A 16,497-nucleotide genomic window follows, 5' to 3' on the forward strand; every position below is an offset into this window, starting at 1 on the left:
ATGTTTCACTTAATCTATAAACCATATTTTTATTTTCTCTAAATATATACTATATGTTAATAGACCTGATGAATGTTGTTTTAGCGAAATAATATATTCCTTAAATAACGTGTGCATGTGATGAGATCCCACGACAGGGACATTTATGTAGTGATATTAGGTAAAATGTATTTTTGCCCATTATTTCGAGATTTGATCACAGGGCTACAGAACAAACTCCAACTCCAACTCTAACAATGAATAAATCGATATGTAGAAAAAGTTAAACTTAGACTAAAGTGATAATATAATTAAGTAAATGTTTGATTATTCAACGATAACCATTTGGCACCGTTGGATCAGAGACCATCTATCTAACGGTTGGATCAAGCAATATCAGAAACACCCTTCCAGAGGCCAAAACTTCTATATAAGTCACTCTCCACCATCATTTCCCACACTGCAATTCAAAACAACCTCTTCAGTGATCTTTGCTTAGTAAACCAAACCAGGCTTGTTCCTAACTCTTGGAACCTTCTATCTTCTCTTTTCCTTTCCTCTTACAGAAATCATGACACCCAACATCACCACCGTCACTGTCAATGGCACCACTGAGCAAACCAAAAGTGGTAGTAGCCGTGCCTTTGTGACCTTCCTTGCTGGGAATGGTGATTACGTAAAAGGTGTTGTGGGTTTGGCCAAAGGGTTGAGAAAGGCCAAAAGCATGTACCCTTTGGTGGTGGCTGTGTTACCTGATGTTCCTGAGGAACATCGTGAGATTTTGAAATCCCAAGGTTGCACTGTCAGGGAGATTGAACCTGTGTATCCACCTGAGAATCAGACACAGTTCGCCATGGCTTATTATGTCATCAATTATTCCAAGCTACGTATCTGGGAGGTATATGTATTAACTTCTTTTGTTTTGAGTTAACTGGCGCATATATCTGTAGTTTTTTTGTATTTTTAATTACTGATTGAAAATTATTATTTTCACTTCAAAAAAATTTACCTAAATCAGGTTTGTGATTTTATGAAGTGGGTTTTGATTTTCTTTTTATTGTGCATGGGTTACACGTAGTACATATTAGTCTCTCAACTTTGAGGAGTTTCGGATGCTGTCACCTCCTGTATTCTGTTAATTATGTTGTCTGGTACTGGGAAACCATTCCATGATATATATTCCTCCATATCTTTTATATTAGATTATATTTTATTAGCCCTCTATTTTTTTACTACAATTTTTTTTCATCAAAAGAAAGGTTAGTACATGTTTGTAGCCCATGATAATTTTTTTCTTATCTAAAAGTCAAAGGTCCAGAAATTCTTGGGGTTATATTTCTTCATTTTATTTTTCTTAGCTTTTTGTTTTCTGTATTTAAAAAAATGTTATTTTTGGATTTCGTTTGCATATTTTTTCCTCTGTTGTAGTCCTTTGTGTTTTTTGTATTTTTTAAAATGTTATTTTGTGTTTTTACTTGCATCTTTTTCCCTTTTTGTATTCTTTCATGTGTTTTGTTTTTTTTTTAAGAAAAACGTTATTTGAAATTAATTTTTTTAAATATGTTATTAAATAATTAAAGGTTTTTTAAAGCTTAAATTTTAGCATTTTAGTATTAAAATTGGAAGATAGGGTCTTGAAACACTTTTGAAACATAATTTCTGGAAGTATTAAAAGGTTTAATATATATTCGAGAAACTATCATTGTCGGAAACATAAACAGAAAAAAATCAACACGTGCAAGCTTTTGCAACACGTTATCAATACCTTGTTGATAACGATAACACATGTTGGCAATAGCATGCTTCCATTCAACCTTTCCAACTAGTAATCTTATTTTCATTCAAGTGTCAATAAATTGTTTAAACTTGTAGAATTCAGCTTTCCCCATTTATAGAAAAGTGAAAATTTAGACTCTCATGAAATTTAACTTACGGAACATATACATAATAATGTTCTAAAAACTAGTTTTAATTTACTCATTTTAATTTTTGTTTCAAATATGGAAGAATCATTCTTACGTGGTTTGTTTGTTGTGACTGAAAATATGAGCAGTTTGTGGAGTACAGAAAGATGATATACCTAGATGGTGACATCCAGGTTTTTGAAAACATTGACCACTTGTTTGATCTTCCTGATAACTATTTCTATGCGGTCATGGATTGTTTCTGCGAGAAGACTTGGAGCCACAGCCCTCAGTACAAGATTGGTTACTGCCAACAGTGCCCTGATAAAGTTCAGTGGCCCTCTCATTTGGGTCCTAAACCTCCTCTATATTTCAACGCTGGCATGTTTGTCTATGAGCCTAATCTTGTCACTTACAGTGATCTTCTTCAAACTCTTCAAATCACCAAGCCCACTTCTTTTGCCGAGCAGGTATGTGTGTGCATAATTGGTATTGGACATGTTTAGATAAATGAACAACTTGAAAGTGTGAATGGGAATTTTTTCACAGGACTTTCTGAATATGTACTTCAAGGACAAGTACAAGCCTATACCAAACTTGTACAACCTTGTACTGGCCATGTTGTGGCGTCACCCCGAGAATGTTGAACTCGACAAAGTTCAAGTGGTTCATTATTGTGCTGCTGTGAGTGTTCTGTTTAGATTCATTCATTAGTTATTAATTTGTTTGACTATTAGGTTGTAATGTTTGTTGACTACATCATAGGGGTCTAAGCCTTGGAGATTCACTGGGAAGGAGCAGAACATGGAGAGGGAAGATATCAAGATACTTGTGAAGAAGTGGTGGGAGATATACGAAGATGAGACACTAGACTACAATAACGACAACTCTGTCAATGTGGAACCTTTCTCTTCAGCACTGTCGGAGCCTGATGTTGTTCCACTCGTTTCGGCACCTTCTGCTGCATAATTTGCTTGCTTTGTGTGCTTATTACCATTTACATCTATAAATTAGAGTCTAATGACTAAGTATATGCATATTTATTTGCTTTATAGTTTTGGGTTTTTATGAAGGGAACAACGTCTATGGCTTTTGGACACTGGACGATGACCTTCACCTACACAAAGTTACAAGTTATACAACTTTTTATTTTAAGGTTTTAGAGGGCCTTTTATTACCGGTCCTACTTTGTTTTCATTGATCATGAGCTGTGAATGATATCCTTTGCTTTATTAAATTTAAATTTTCAAGGTTCGTTTTTTCATTTTTCATAAAATTAAAAATGTAGCTAAAAGGTGGCTAATAGATCGTTAAATAAAATACAAGCTTTTAACCGTATTTATGTCCTCTTATGACTAAAGATTTTTCCTTTTGTGGTCTATGTTTTTGTGTTCGTGATAGCACAATTTCTTTCTGGAATGATAAAGTTAAAACAAACGACCACGAGATAGCGCTACATTACATTCTATCGCAACATAAAGTTGTGCTTCATCCGACACTATTATAAACAAGGGTATTTTTTATTAATGTAGAAAATCAATTTTCTCTTGTTTAATTGTATTTGCCCCAATTAAAATAATTTAAAGTTGTTATAATGTATAAACTAGGTATATACATTTATATTTAACTGTCACACATGATAATTTCTTTTGGATTTAATTTAGATCTAGAGCTGTAGAATTAATATGCTGCTCTTACCACACCAAAAAAAGTTTGGTTAAAGACACAAGTAGATCAATAGATCAATAGTATGACTGAATCCATGAAAGAAAGCACTCTTTTTTGTCCTTGTGGTTATGGGTTGATAGTGTTGTCAAATTTTTTGATTTTGGGCTATTACTAGAAGTTGGCCTGATTTTGGGCTATTAGATGTTGGGTGTTTCATCTTACACTTCCAAATTTCATTTCATAAATACCCTCGTAATTGATTAGGTTGTTGTGTATTAAGTTAATTTAACGGAAATGGTTGATGAATTCAATGATACATTAATTGAAGCAGCATGGAATATATGTTTCTTCTTCATTCTGGTGCTTCACTCTTTGTCTGCATCTCCATTTCGTTTTTTTTCTTTTTTTTCGTTTAGTGGTCCTTCAGAGAGATTAAGATAATTTTTTGTTAAACTTGTTTGTGTTTTAAGTAGTTGGAGGTAATGGTTCAAGACAGCTGAAGGTGGCGGTAGTTAGGATTTGAAAAGAGAAAATGTTTTTTCTAAGATTCTACAAACACATATATATACATTTACTCTTAAATTCGTATACTGTATTGGGATATAAAAATCTGATGAGTAAAGAATCGGATATCAAAAATCAAAATCTGATCGAATAATAAAATTGGATTTTTTTTTTATCAAATTTTGAAATCTGATAAAAAAAAACGAATTTCAAAATCCGATAATGCTTTCCTGTCGCATTTCGGAAACATAATTTTTTTTTTTCGTCGCATTTCAATGTCCGAGACAAATGTCTCGCATTTTCATATCCAATAGGATATATTTTTGCTTAAAGTTTCTTTATTTATAATTACATTATATTATTTTAAAATCTAAAAGTTTATTAAATTATTTTAAATGTTTTAATTATATTATTTATAATGTAAAAGTTTGTTTTTTTTAAATGTTATATTATATTGATTTAAAATTTAAAAGTTTGTTTATTTTGAATGTAAAAGTTTATTAGATTATTTAAAATGTTTTATTATATTATTTCTATATGTTTAATTAGATAGTTTGCATGAATTTATTTAATTCATTAAAAAAATAATTATTTTTTAAAATTAGTAAATTTATTTAAAATATATATGAAAACTTTAAAATATTTTGTAGGTAGTGTTAAGTATTATTATTTTGGTGTTTTTATTAAGTTTATTAATTATTTATATATTTTTAATTTATTGTATTAGTTTATGATTTTATAATTTAATTATAAATAAATAATTTATTCTATAATATATTATTTGTAAATGTTTGTTAGATTATTTTAAATTTTTTATTATATTATTTCTAAATGTTTAATTAGATAATTTGTATGAATTTATTTAATTTATTAAAAAAATAAATTTATTTAAAAATGATATGAAAAATTTAAAATTTGTTTTAGGTAATCTTAAGTATTTTTATTTTGGTGTTTTTTTAAGTATATTTGATGATTTATAAATGTTTAATTTATTGTATTATTTTATGATTTTATAATTTAATTATAAATGATTAATTTATTGTATTAGTTTTTAATTTTTTTAAATTTTTTTATAAAATATATTTTATGACGTCTTTTAATTTATTAAAATTAAATTAGTATTTAAAATTGATATGAAAAATTTAAGTAATATTTTATGTAGTTTTAAGTTTATTAAAAAACTATAAAAAGTTAAAGGTTTAATAGGTTCGGAGGTCCCTATATTTGTGGGTTCATTTCAATTGGGTCCTCTAATTTTGGAAGTGATCAATTGGGTCCTTAATTTGGTCAATTTGATTCAATAATAGCATTTTCGTTAAATATAGATGGCATTCAGGTGGCACCGTTTGAACTGTATAGATGAATTTTTAACATTTTTAATTGTTAAATATATTAATAAATGAAAATATAATTAAAAATTATTAAAAATATTAAATTAGGCCGGTGATGGAGACCCAATTGATCACTTTTAAAATTGAAGGATCCAATTGAAATGAACCCGCAAATATAGGGACTTCCGAACCTATTAAACCAAAGTTAAACTATAAAACCAGAAGAAGATGGTATGTGGATATACCTAAAGAAAGATGGAGAAAGTGAAGAAGAGGGGAGAAAATTGGAGGAAGAGGGTTGAAAATTGGAGAAAGCAAGGAGAGACTTCCATCCTTAAGATCAGAAACATAAAGATAAATAAAAGAAATAATTTATAAGGAGAAAATTGTGTCAGAATCTGGTGAAAGATTTTTTTCACTTTATTAAAAATTAATGATATTTTAATAGAGGACATTAAAGGCATTTAAGAAAACTTTGGAGGTGCAGATGAAGCTCCTGAGGTGGAGGATGAAAATGTTAGCCTAAAGTGTTTTTTATTACTTAAAGTCTTTTCTTCCCTTACATAAGAAAAATTGATAATAATTCATTAACCCGCCAGACAACTTCATTTTTATTTTTAAATTAAAATTAAAATAATTTAAAATATTTAATTTTTATATTATATTTTTTAGAAAATAAATATACAGTAATATTAAAATTTAAATTATTAACAATTATAAGTTAAGTTATAATTATTATAATAGAATAACTTAACATTTAAATGTAATAATTATTTTAATTTGTTTCATTAAAAAAATTAATTAATTAATTTAAATATTTAAAAAATATTTATATGATTAAATATATTTTAATATTTATTTATATATTTATACAAATAAATTTTTAAAATTGAAAATAAAAAATTTAATAAAAAATGGACTGGACAGCCTGCCAGCCGATCAGTAGCCTGCTAATCTAACCTGAACCATTTTGGATAGGTCAAAAACAGATTGTAACCAAACAGGTCAGATGAACCTATTTTACTATCCACTAACACAACACAGTTAGATATAATAAAGATTTTTTTAATTTGTTACTAAGTTTATTTGCTAATCTCTCTCTCTCTCTCTCTCTCTCTCTCTCTCTCTCTCTCTCTCTCTCTCTCTCTCTCTCTCTCTCTCTCTCTCTCTCTCTCTCTCTCTCTCTCTCTCTCTCTCTCTCTCTCTCTCTCTCTCTCTCTCCTCTCTCTCTCTCTCTCTCTCTCTCTCTCTCTCTCTCTCTCTCTCTCTCTCTCTCTCTCTCTCTCTCTCTCTCTCTCTCTCTCTCTCTCTCTCTCTCTCTCTCTCTCTCTCTCTCTCTCTCTCTCTCTCTCTCTCTCTCTCTCTCTCTCTCTCTCTCTCTCTCTCTCTCTCTCTCTCTCTCTCTCTCTCTCTCTCTCTCTCTCTCTCTCTCTCTCTCTCTCTCTCTCTCTCTCTCTCTCTCTCTCTCTCTCTCTCTCTCTCTCTCTCTCTCTCTCTCTCTCTCTCTCTCTCTCTCTCTCTCTCTCTCTCTCTCTCTCTCTCTCTCTCTCTCTCTCTCTCTCTCTCTCTCTCTCTCTCTCTCTCTCTCTCTCTCTCTCTCTCTCTCTCTCTCTCTCTCTCTCTCTCTCTCTCTCTCTCTCTCTCTCTCTCTCTCTCTCTCTCTCTCTCTCTCTCTCTCTCTCTCTCTCTCTCTCTCTCTCTCTCTCTCTCTCTCTCCTCTCTCTCTCTCTCTCTCTCTCTCTCTCTCTCTCTCTCTCTCTCTCTCTCTCTCTCTCTCTCTCTCTCTCTCTCTCTCTCTCTCTCTCTCTCTCTCTCTCTCTCTCTCTCTCTCTCTCTCTCTCTCTCTCTCAATTAAAAAAGAGGACAAATATAACGCAAAACATAATTAGCAAAAAAAACAATAATATGTTAACAATTTTTTTTACAACCTTTTAATAATTAATTATGTGTCATTATTTTATTGATCTGTATATTTGAAACGGACCCATAACAAACAGTCATGTTGTTATAAAAAATATTGTTAAAAAAAAACATTTTCCTTAACTGAATTAATACAGAAGGTGACAACATGGGAACCTCCAAGTTGATGACCAATATGTACTACGTGTAACACATGCAACAATAAAAAGAAAAACAAATCCCACTTCATAAAATCACAAACTTTATTTAGGGTATATTTATTTGAAGTGAAACCAATAAAATTTTCAATAAAAATAATATATATATATATATATATATATATATATATATATATATATATATATATATATATATATATATATATATAAACAAAAAAGTTAATACTTATACCTCTCGAATATTCTCTCGTCGTATTAAAGAAATTCGGTGTCCAATTTTTAAAGTTAAACTCAACATGTTAAGCATCTATCTTTTTCCACCACGAAAGATACGTTCTTTTACGATAAAAACACTTTTAATAAATATAAATAAATTGTGTTGCTCAATTTTGAATTTTTTCACTAAAATATTCAAAATATTGTATTTTCTAAAATTAAGAAAGAAAAATTACATTCGCTAATGTGTTTGAGTTTTGTAGTTTTATGAATTTTGGAGACTCGTCCTATTCAGAGGATTAAAACAAAAAGAAAGAGATATTCTCTTTTACATCCTATCTTTACCTTCGGAAACTAGCTACAAGCGAATGGCATAGGTGGAATTTGCCAATAACATTCAATATACTAGAAATACAACAATTAGCATACACCATCTCTGCTGCTAGGCATCGCATCGGCAAATATACAATATAGCATAATTCAAGTCTTTTCATAATTACTTTCGCGTATATTATTAAAAATAGATGTATTTAAATTCTAACATACACGATTATATCAATTCTGCAAATTTTATATTCTTATAAAGACTTATGAGATTGAAAATTTGAAAATGACATCACTGTAGATTCGGGTAAAATCATAATCTAATATTTCTGATTTACTAAAGAGACAACCGATTCTAGGTAATTAAATATATAAAATAAAAATGATAGTCTTGAAGCCAAAAGGTTCCTAATTGCAAGCTTGAGAATGGTGAATGTGACGCAAGATTACTACTACACAGACATAGGATTTGAAATGACTAGGGGAACAAAAATAAAATAAAAGAAAATAACTGAAACTTCTGAGTCTTAGCCAGTGCCATCTTTCTCATCTTTCTCAGTCTGCCTCATCACTCTTTTCCATCTTCAAGTACTGACACGATTACCATTGGATGGCACATAGTATTGCATTTCCGTGTCATTCTTCGGATCCTTCACTCCTTCTTTCATACCGTCTTCCGTGCTCACTTCTTCGCTCTTCCCCCAAAGAACACTGTAGAGCCCCAAGACTATCAACAGAGACCCTATGGCACTAAACCAAATCCAAAAAAATGTGAGCCAAAACCAGTTATTATTTTGCTTGGTGAAAAATAAAAATGCATGCCATTTCTTACGTTCCAACATATAGTTTCTCCCGTAGCAAAGCCCAGCTTAAAATTGCTGTGAGAACAAGCTGCAAAGGCGTAAATACTGAGACATAAAGTGGACCTTTTCTCTCAATGGCCCACGACATGAGGGAATACGCCAACCCGGTCGCCATTACTCCCTGCAACCAACGTTAACATATAGTTACTTTCTACGAAACAAAGCATAGTGTATATGAATTATTTTTTAAGGTTGCATTATATATGTATGTGCGTGTACCGCATAAAGAGCGGCGGAAAGTCTCATGGCATCGCGGAGTGACCAAGCTGAGACACTGTGGTCGAAACATAATGCAATGATGATGCATTGAAAGCTTGCCAAGAAACACATTAAGCCTGTGCTTGTGTAAGGAGCTGGGAACCTCTTGCTTATGTCTGTCTGAAACACGAAAATGAATAAGAATAAGATATAAAACAGTGGTCAGTTATGTAAGTTGTACTAAGTTAGGATATGCTTACTTGAATTACGAACCACAGCGCCCAAACAAAAGTGCTAGCAATTAAGAGTAAAGGGCCTACAAACATGTTTCCTGAGCCAGAAGTGGTAGTTCCTTCCATTTTCTCTGCATATCTCCAGTGAATACTAGATTGCCCTAAACCGATGGTTTTTCCATGGTAGAATGACAAAAGCAACGCTCCACTCACACACAATACTGTCCCGAATACCTTTGCTAGGCCAGACCTATGCTTGATTCCTAGATTCTCTTGTCTATCCATACAACAAAACAAAACAAAAATTAAAACATGGTCGCCGTATTACTATTGTGGGAATAAAAGGTATTTGGTACCAACCTGAAGATAACTGCCAGGATAAAAGTGAAAGCTGGGAGCAAATTCGACAGTGCACATGCAATTGTAGCGGTTGAAAATTTTAGCCCCACAAAGTATAGAATCTGATTTCCTGTAACTCTGCAATCAAACTCAGTGTGATTAAGATCATCTTATTATCTATTTTATTTTCTTTTAATTCAAAAACTCTGGTTTTCTAAATAAAAAAGTATGCATAACTAGTGTCTCCACTTTTCATCTTGGTTCACCTCTGTTAATGTTATGTTTGGAAAAAAAATTTAACACGGTAGATAAAATACATTACCCTGTCAAGGACGATAGTAATATCCGAAACATAAGCTGCTTATTCAACCTGGGAAGTGTCTTCCTGAAAAAAGAAGAGATGGAGAAAACTGAAGTTAACATTTATTAAAACTTAATAAAGGAACGCATATTTATGCATGCAAGATGCCTTTACTGATGGGGCCAAATTGGAATAGTAAATAAGGTTAACGACAGCAAGAAGGACCTGACAATTTCCACCGATCAAGATTTCTCGTAGAAGTACGAGACAAACATAAATGAATCTCTTTAGTATTCCCCAAAAAAATAAAAACAAAAACTTAAGTGAATGCCATATTTAAGTCACGGGTTATACTGCTGCAACTCTATGGCAACATTTTCCTTTTAGAAACTACGTGAAACGTGTAGCAATACTTCTTTCAAGTTGCTGGCACGTAACATGCAGAGAGACTCAAAACGCGTCTTACATGCATGCCATTTAGCATCTTCGTTTTTTGGTATCCACAGTACTCTGCAAAAATGTGGAGAAGACACAGTAAAGCAGTTCTTGAATCAAGCTTGGAGTTTCCCCATTAACTGAGTGACTATACGTTGTGTTGGTGATGACATTTTTCTTATACCTTCCCCCACTTCATGCATGTTCTCCGCTTTAAGTTTCCCAGAAAGCCAAGAAGCATAATTCATGAATTTTTGTTTATTTTCCAGTTTCATTAACCGTTTGAAAACGTTTGAGATTGATTGAGTTCATCTGATAATCAGGAAGAACATCAATTTTATTAAGAAAACTGTTTGTTGATTATTATTTGTGTAATAAATGGAAAAGGCGTTACTTAATTAATAAGAACAACTAGCACCTTTCATTTCACAGTACCCTCGACTCCATTAATAAACAACATACACACAGACACATGAATAGATATATAAACAGAACAATCAACCAAAACATCAGGGATCGACGGTGACACTCTGCCAGAAAAGTTAGCACATCAAATCCTTTCATGCATGCATATAGTGGATATGAAATGAAACAAAAACCAGAGACTTAAGGGTATATGTATATTTAATAAGGTACCATTCGAGCCAATATGCAAAGGGAGCAATGGACACGGTGGCAAAGAGTTGTCGATACGCAACAAGGACTAGAGGGCTCATGCCAGATTGTATTGCGAGCTTCGAAGTGATATTCATCCCGGCATAGACTAGCTGCACAACAATCATTAAGATGAGGGGAACGAGACCGCTAGCCATGTTTCTCTCTTTCACTCTCTGCCTGTGAAGTTTGAAGAGAGAGTTTTACATGAAAGAGTAATGTGTTTGTTTGTGAATGAAATGCATGAGAGGTGTTACGTGTATATATAATAGAATAGACTCGGGCAAGTTGCGTGAAGTAAGAGTCAAAGAAACGGTGACACTCTGCTAGGACTAATTACCTTTTTTTGCATAAAAGAACGGTTTCCATCGATATTTCTTGCAGCAGTTTGGGCTTTTTCGCGGGGTTTGGTAGCTTTCAATGCATTCAGATTGGTGAAGTAACTTTCAATAACTCGTTGGCTCCACATTTTGGCATGTCAACAAAAACAATAAATAAAAGGGACCCATCACACTATGCCAGCCTTTTTCCACGTTGGCAACAGATTGCATGCACTACCTTCGTGCTTCTCTCTTCCTTGAATTAAGCAGCGTTTCAAAATATGCATAAAATAGAGAGAGAGAGAGAGAGAGAGGGGGAAGTTTCACTTTCAGGCACCATTTTCAAGGCCAGATTAGTTACAATTTATTATCACATTTACTATCTCATTGCCTTGGGAAATGTAAGTGGAGTAAATTTCTGCTGCTTACAGTTAAGACTGTGCGAGTCTCTTTTATTCATGTAGCCAAATGCAGGGATGGCTTTAAAGTTGAACTAGGAAATTTTTCAAAATGTAAGGTTTTCCTAGATTTTACTCCACCCCTAAATCATCATTATCTTCTCCTTCACTTACCCTCACGAGAAGTTTCTTTCTAATTTTGAATAAACGTTTCTGATAAAGCTATCTTAATACAAATGTATATAGACATTGCTTTAATCATCCATATGTCAAACTCTTCTATATATATGGTTCAGTCATCATATACATTTTGTCGTCGCCTCCAATACGTGGCGAAAAGAGTGTTATCAAAGAGAATGTTAATTAAGTTGCCTGGTTGGAAGGCTGATTAAGAAAAGGGTGGAAAGTTTTCTGACGGAAAATATTTACTCCTATCAATTTAAAGCCACGAAATGTATTTAATGATTACTAATTTATAAGTAAAAGCATTTAATAAATGTGTTAAGTTTAACACTTAGTTTAATGTTGCTTATGTAATCATAACAAATATGTGGCATATATTCATTTATTACGGCATTAATCCGGGTCTTAAATCACACGTAAGTATTTCAGCTTAAAACTCAAACAAGTGTCGGACTTTATTTCAGGAAAAGTATTGCAGCCAAAGCTAAAGAATATTATTAGTGAGAAACAAAATTAACACATATAAGTAGAGTACAAGAAATAATAAAAAGCAAAGTGTTACCGATATGAGTTCTTTTGTGTGCGCACGTGAATCTCTTTTAAAATTACAGCTAATATCTTTTTTATTTATAATAGTAATTTTTGTTTCGTCTTAATCAATACTAAATTATGTTTTATTTCAAACGAAGACAATAAATTTTGTGTAAACTACTCAAAACTTCATTAAACTAATAATAGTTAAATATTATATTACATTTAGATCATTATACTTATAGAAAAAGCAATAACAATTAATAATTAACTCCTCCACAAATTAAACCTTCAACAATACTTGTAGCATATACTTGAATATATGGGTAAATATTTTATTCACTACAATAGTTATTGACATAATTTGTTTTTAATACAATAAGAACAAAATTATAATTTTAATCTAAATTTTTTTATTTCACTGGTTTTATTTAAACATCATTAATGTTATATGTGTTTATTAAAAATAAAATTAATGTTAATTAAATAAGTTTTAAAGCTTAAGGGAGTCTTTGCTCTTTTCTTTTTAGTTTTTAATTTAAAATTTTTAGTGGATTCAATGTTAACTCAATATTAATCTTAATTTTCATTTAACAAACACAGCACACGTGACAATTATACCAAAAATTGGATAGATGTTAAATCTTATTAGCCTTCCACAAAGTTAAAATAAAATTAACACAACTAAATTTATTATAATAAGATGGGAATTTTTTTCTTATCATACTCGTAATGAAATATGTTTGTTATACTGATTCGACTATTTGCCGAACTTGAATAATGAATATTTTTAAAAGAAAATAAAGAAACATTTTATCTTCCTATTTTCCTTTTTTATGTGTTTATATATGTAAAAGTTATCCAAACTAAACCTTAACCAGTAGCAATTGCAATAACATGTATTACATTATTTTTTAAATTTAATTAGAAAATGTAAATAGCTTTGATTCTCTTTTGTTGCATAAAGATAGAAGTCAAAGTAGATTAAAATTAAAAAATTAAAATATGAATATATAGTTAATATTTGGAATAAATTTAAGTTTTGTAGCATAAAAGTTTGTAATTTTAATATATATATATATATATATATATATATATATATATATATATATATATATATATATATATATATATATATATATATATATATATATATATATATATATATATATATATACACACACACACACATACACATTATCGTTTCAGTTTTTCAGTCCCAAATTAAATATGATGTTTGGTCCTTTCTGTAAGAATCCATCTAAATTATTCTTTCTATATTGAGTTTTTTTTTTTTTGCAAAAATATTAGTTAATTAAACCTGTGACATGTATTGAGAGATTGTGTTTGGGAACAATTACAAGAACATCCATGAATGTTTTTAAATGATTTTTGTATATGTATAAATTAATATATGGCAGTGCCATCAGCCGAGTTAGACCTATTGTACAATTCATTACTGTTATATATGTAATTTTAATGAGTATTCACGATCATTATCTACTAAAACAATTTTTAGTTTCGATTAATCACTTGACCTTATAAAAAAAAAGACTACAAAGAATAATGAATAACATCAAGATGATATAATTTTAATTTCAAATAAATGTTTCTAATAATATACTGATATTTGATTTATAACCGATACCTTAATATGAGGCCCAAGAGGAATAATAAATAAGACCAAAATGATATACTTGTCATATAAAATAAACGTTTCTAATAATATGTTCATATTTGATTTGTGATCAAAAGCGTAATAACATAGAAAACAAGGAAAACTATAGAAACCTACTTGGATCAATCTAGTGATAGGATACATTGAGTATCATGCAATTGTAAAAACAAAATTATAACAATAATAATATTCCAATCATATGTTTCTAAAATAAGTTGGATTTGTGAAGTCTCACGATACATCAAAAATTAATTTAACTCTTCCAAAATTCATACCTTGTTCAACTAAACCTCTATATTTAAACTTGCATGCATATTCTTTTTTATCCTTCTTCCTATCATTGCTTCAACCCTACTGAAAGATATCGTGTTTGTTTTAGATGAAGATTGGATTATACTTCAATTATATTATTTATTTTCTTAACATTACATATTATTATTTTTAATAAAAAATTACTTATTTTTATTTGAAAGTAACCTATAGATATGAGTCCATTGAATTGGGAAACACGATCCTCTTACGTGATTTTTTTGTTCATGGGACTAAATTCGTGAAAATAAATACAAATGAAGATTTTGTACGTACCTTGACAAATTTGGAATTTAGTTTTCCTGAGTATGTTTTTACGTCATACGAAAATGTTCAAACAAAATATCTATTTCCGTTAATGTGAAAATAATAATAATGATGATAATAAGATGACATTTATAAGATTGGAAAGCTTGTCATCAAAGAGGACAGTGACGTGCTTACGTAGGGTGACGAGTATGGGAATTATAACGTGTTGTGCGTTTGGTTTTTTCGTTAAAAATATCATTTTTATACTAAAAAAGTATGAAAAAATATACTCGCCTCATAGAAAATTTAAAATGGAAAACGGAAATGGATAATAGTTCACCCTTGCACTTAACTTCAATCATCGTCCACTTTTATGCGTTTTATTTTCCTAAATTTTATTTATCTAGTTTTTTTAACTTATTATTATAAATTTTTATGTTTCACGGAACGTGTAAATTAAATTATGTAATTGATGAAAAATTATAAGATTTTTACACAATTCTTTTATGAAAAATTCACAATAATACCACGGAATATATCTAACTCATCCTCTCACCTATAAATTTAATTAGGATGCGTTGTTATAAAAATAACACATTTTTTTATAATATTTTCTTTTTCTTCTAAAATTATAAACTAGACTTTTAATCAATCAAATCTTCAATGGGATGAAAAATAAATTTTTGTCTGTTTAAATTCATCTTTATTTAATAGAAATATTTATATTAGTTGGATATAAATATAGATATCGATAATACTCGTTTTTTTAAATTACTTACGAAAACGATCATAAATATAAATATATTTATCTCATTCTCAAACATGTCCATGTTTTTGTATTTATTTTCGATTTAAATTACTAAAACATTGAGTAAACTAAAATATTTATCTTTAGTAGTATTTTTCTTCTTAGTCTCGTTTTCATTTCAGAAATCTTTATTTCTTTATTTTTTTACTATATAGTCTTTCATTGTCGTACGCAACTTTTTCACATGTTTATTAACAAAGTCCACTTACATTTATTTAATATTTTTCTTTTCCTCACAACTTTTACTACACATATTCTTTATATGTTAATGAATTTCGTTTTAAAAATCACAAACCTTTATTTTATTGAATCAAATTATAAAAATAAATTTAATCCTTTTACTGCTTAATTTTTTGCTCATAAAAAATATATTACTCTCGATTTTAAGTCATATAAACCATTAACTCATTGGTAACATAAAAAAAATATTTTGTTTCATTAACTTTAGTTTTAATTAGAAGAGCTAAGATATACCGTTAAAACATGCATTGCGAACCTTGGAATCACTGCGTGCAAAATGATTGGACAGATAACACTTTCGGGTGTTCTAGCCTTAAATAATAAATTATTAAATTAAATGTTGTAAGAAAATCTGTGGTTATAAGTAGTTGACTATTTTAGATGATTAATCAATAATTAACTAGAAGTCAATTAGATAGGAACTATGATAGAATGTGAAAAACAAGATAACTTTTATTTAAAAAATGAGAATAATCACACTAAAGCATAAACTGAGAATCTTGTAGTAATTGCATGCATAACGATTGGACAGATAATCACTTCCATGCGTTATAGTCTTACATAATAAAATAGGCTTAATTTTTTGAGTCCCTCGAAACTTTTAAATTGATTCCTTGTTAAGTTTGTTTGGTTTATTGACTATTGAAAATTTTAAAATTTTTCTTCTGCAGTTACGATTTTATGTTAAATATGTAACGTGGAATTTATCTTTGACTGTGACTCTCTTTAAATGGCTTCACATAAGATTTAGTTA

General features: G+C 30.1%; 2 protein-coding genes across 2 annotated transcripts; one reads left to right on the forward strand and one right to left on the reverse strand.

Moving 5' to 3' along the window:
* The first annotated feature begins 424 nt into the window (after positions 1-424).
* Positions 425-3,120, forward strand: LOC108327977 (galactinol synthase 2). The gene is made up of 4 exons (XM_017561732.2): positions 425-877; positions 2,033-2,353; positions 2,433-2,567; positions 2,649-3,120. Exons 1-4 carry the CDS (start codon positions 551-553, stop codon positions 2,850-2,852), a joined length of 987 nt encoding a protein of 328 aa, XP_017417221.2. The 5' UTR covers positions 425-550; the 3' UTR covers positions 2,853-3,120.
* A 5,192-nt stretch (positions 3,121-8,312) lies between these two features.
* LOC108326962 (WAT1-related protein At1g09380) lies at positions 8,313-11,305 on the reverse strand. The gene is made up of 7 exons (XM_017560599.2): positions 11,010-11,305; positions 9,960-10,022; positions 9,659-9,775; positions 9,326-9,575; positions 9,087-9,245; positions 8,837-8,988; positions 8,313-8,754 (listed from the first exon to the last, which is right to left on the reverse strand). Exons 1-7 carry the CDS (start codon positions 11,183-11,185, stop codon positions 8,589-8,591), a joined length of 1,083 nt encoding a protein of 360 aa, XP_017416088.1. The 5' UTR covers positions 11,186-11,305; the 3' UTR covers positions 8,313-8,588.
* Between the last annotated feature and the right edge of the window lie 5,192 nt (positions 11,306-16,497).

Source organism: Vigna angularis, chromosome 2, assembly GCF_016808095.1.
Source record: "Vigna angularis cultivar LongXiaoDou No.4 chromosome 2, ASM1680809v1, whole genome shotgun sequence".
Lineage (NCBI taxonomy): Eukaryota > Viridiplantae > Streptophyta > Magnoliopsida > Fabales > Fabaceae > Vigna > Vigna angularis.

Coding starts and splice junctions, on each gene's coding strand:
- LOC108327977 (XM_017561732.2), top strand. CDS start 551: ATGACACCCAACATCACCACCGTCACTGTCAATGGCACCACTGAGCAA. Junction 878..2,032: donor CCAAGCTACGTATCTGGGAG/GTATATGTATTA, acceptor AAATATGAGCAG/TTTGTGGAGTACAGAAAGAT. Junction 2,568..2,648: donor TGGTTCATTATTGTGCTGCT/GTGAGTGTTCTG, acceptor ACTACATCATAG/GGGTCTAAGCCTTGGAGATT.
- LOC108326962 (XM_017560599.2), bottom strand. CDS start 11,185: ATGGCTAGCGGTCTCGTTCCCCTCATCTTAATGATTGTTGTGCAGCTA. Junction 9,776..9,959: donor TTACTATCGTCCTTGACAGG/GTAATGTATTTT, acceptor GTTTGATTGCAG/AGTTACAGGAAATCAGATTC. Junction 8,989..9,086: donor TTTCCGCCGCTCTTTATGCG/GTACACGCACAT, acceptor CGTTGGTTGCAG/GGAGTAATGGCGACCGGGTT.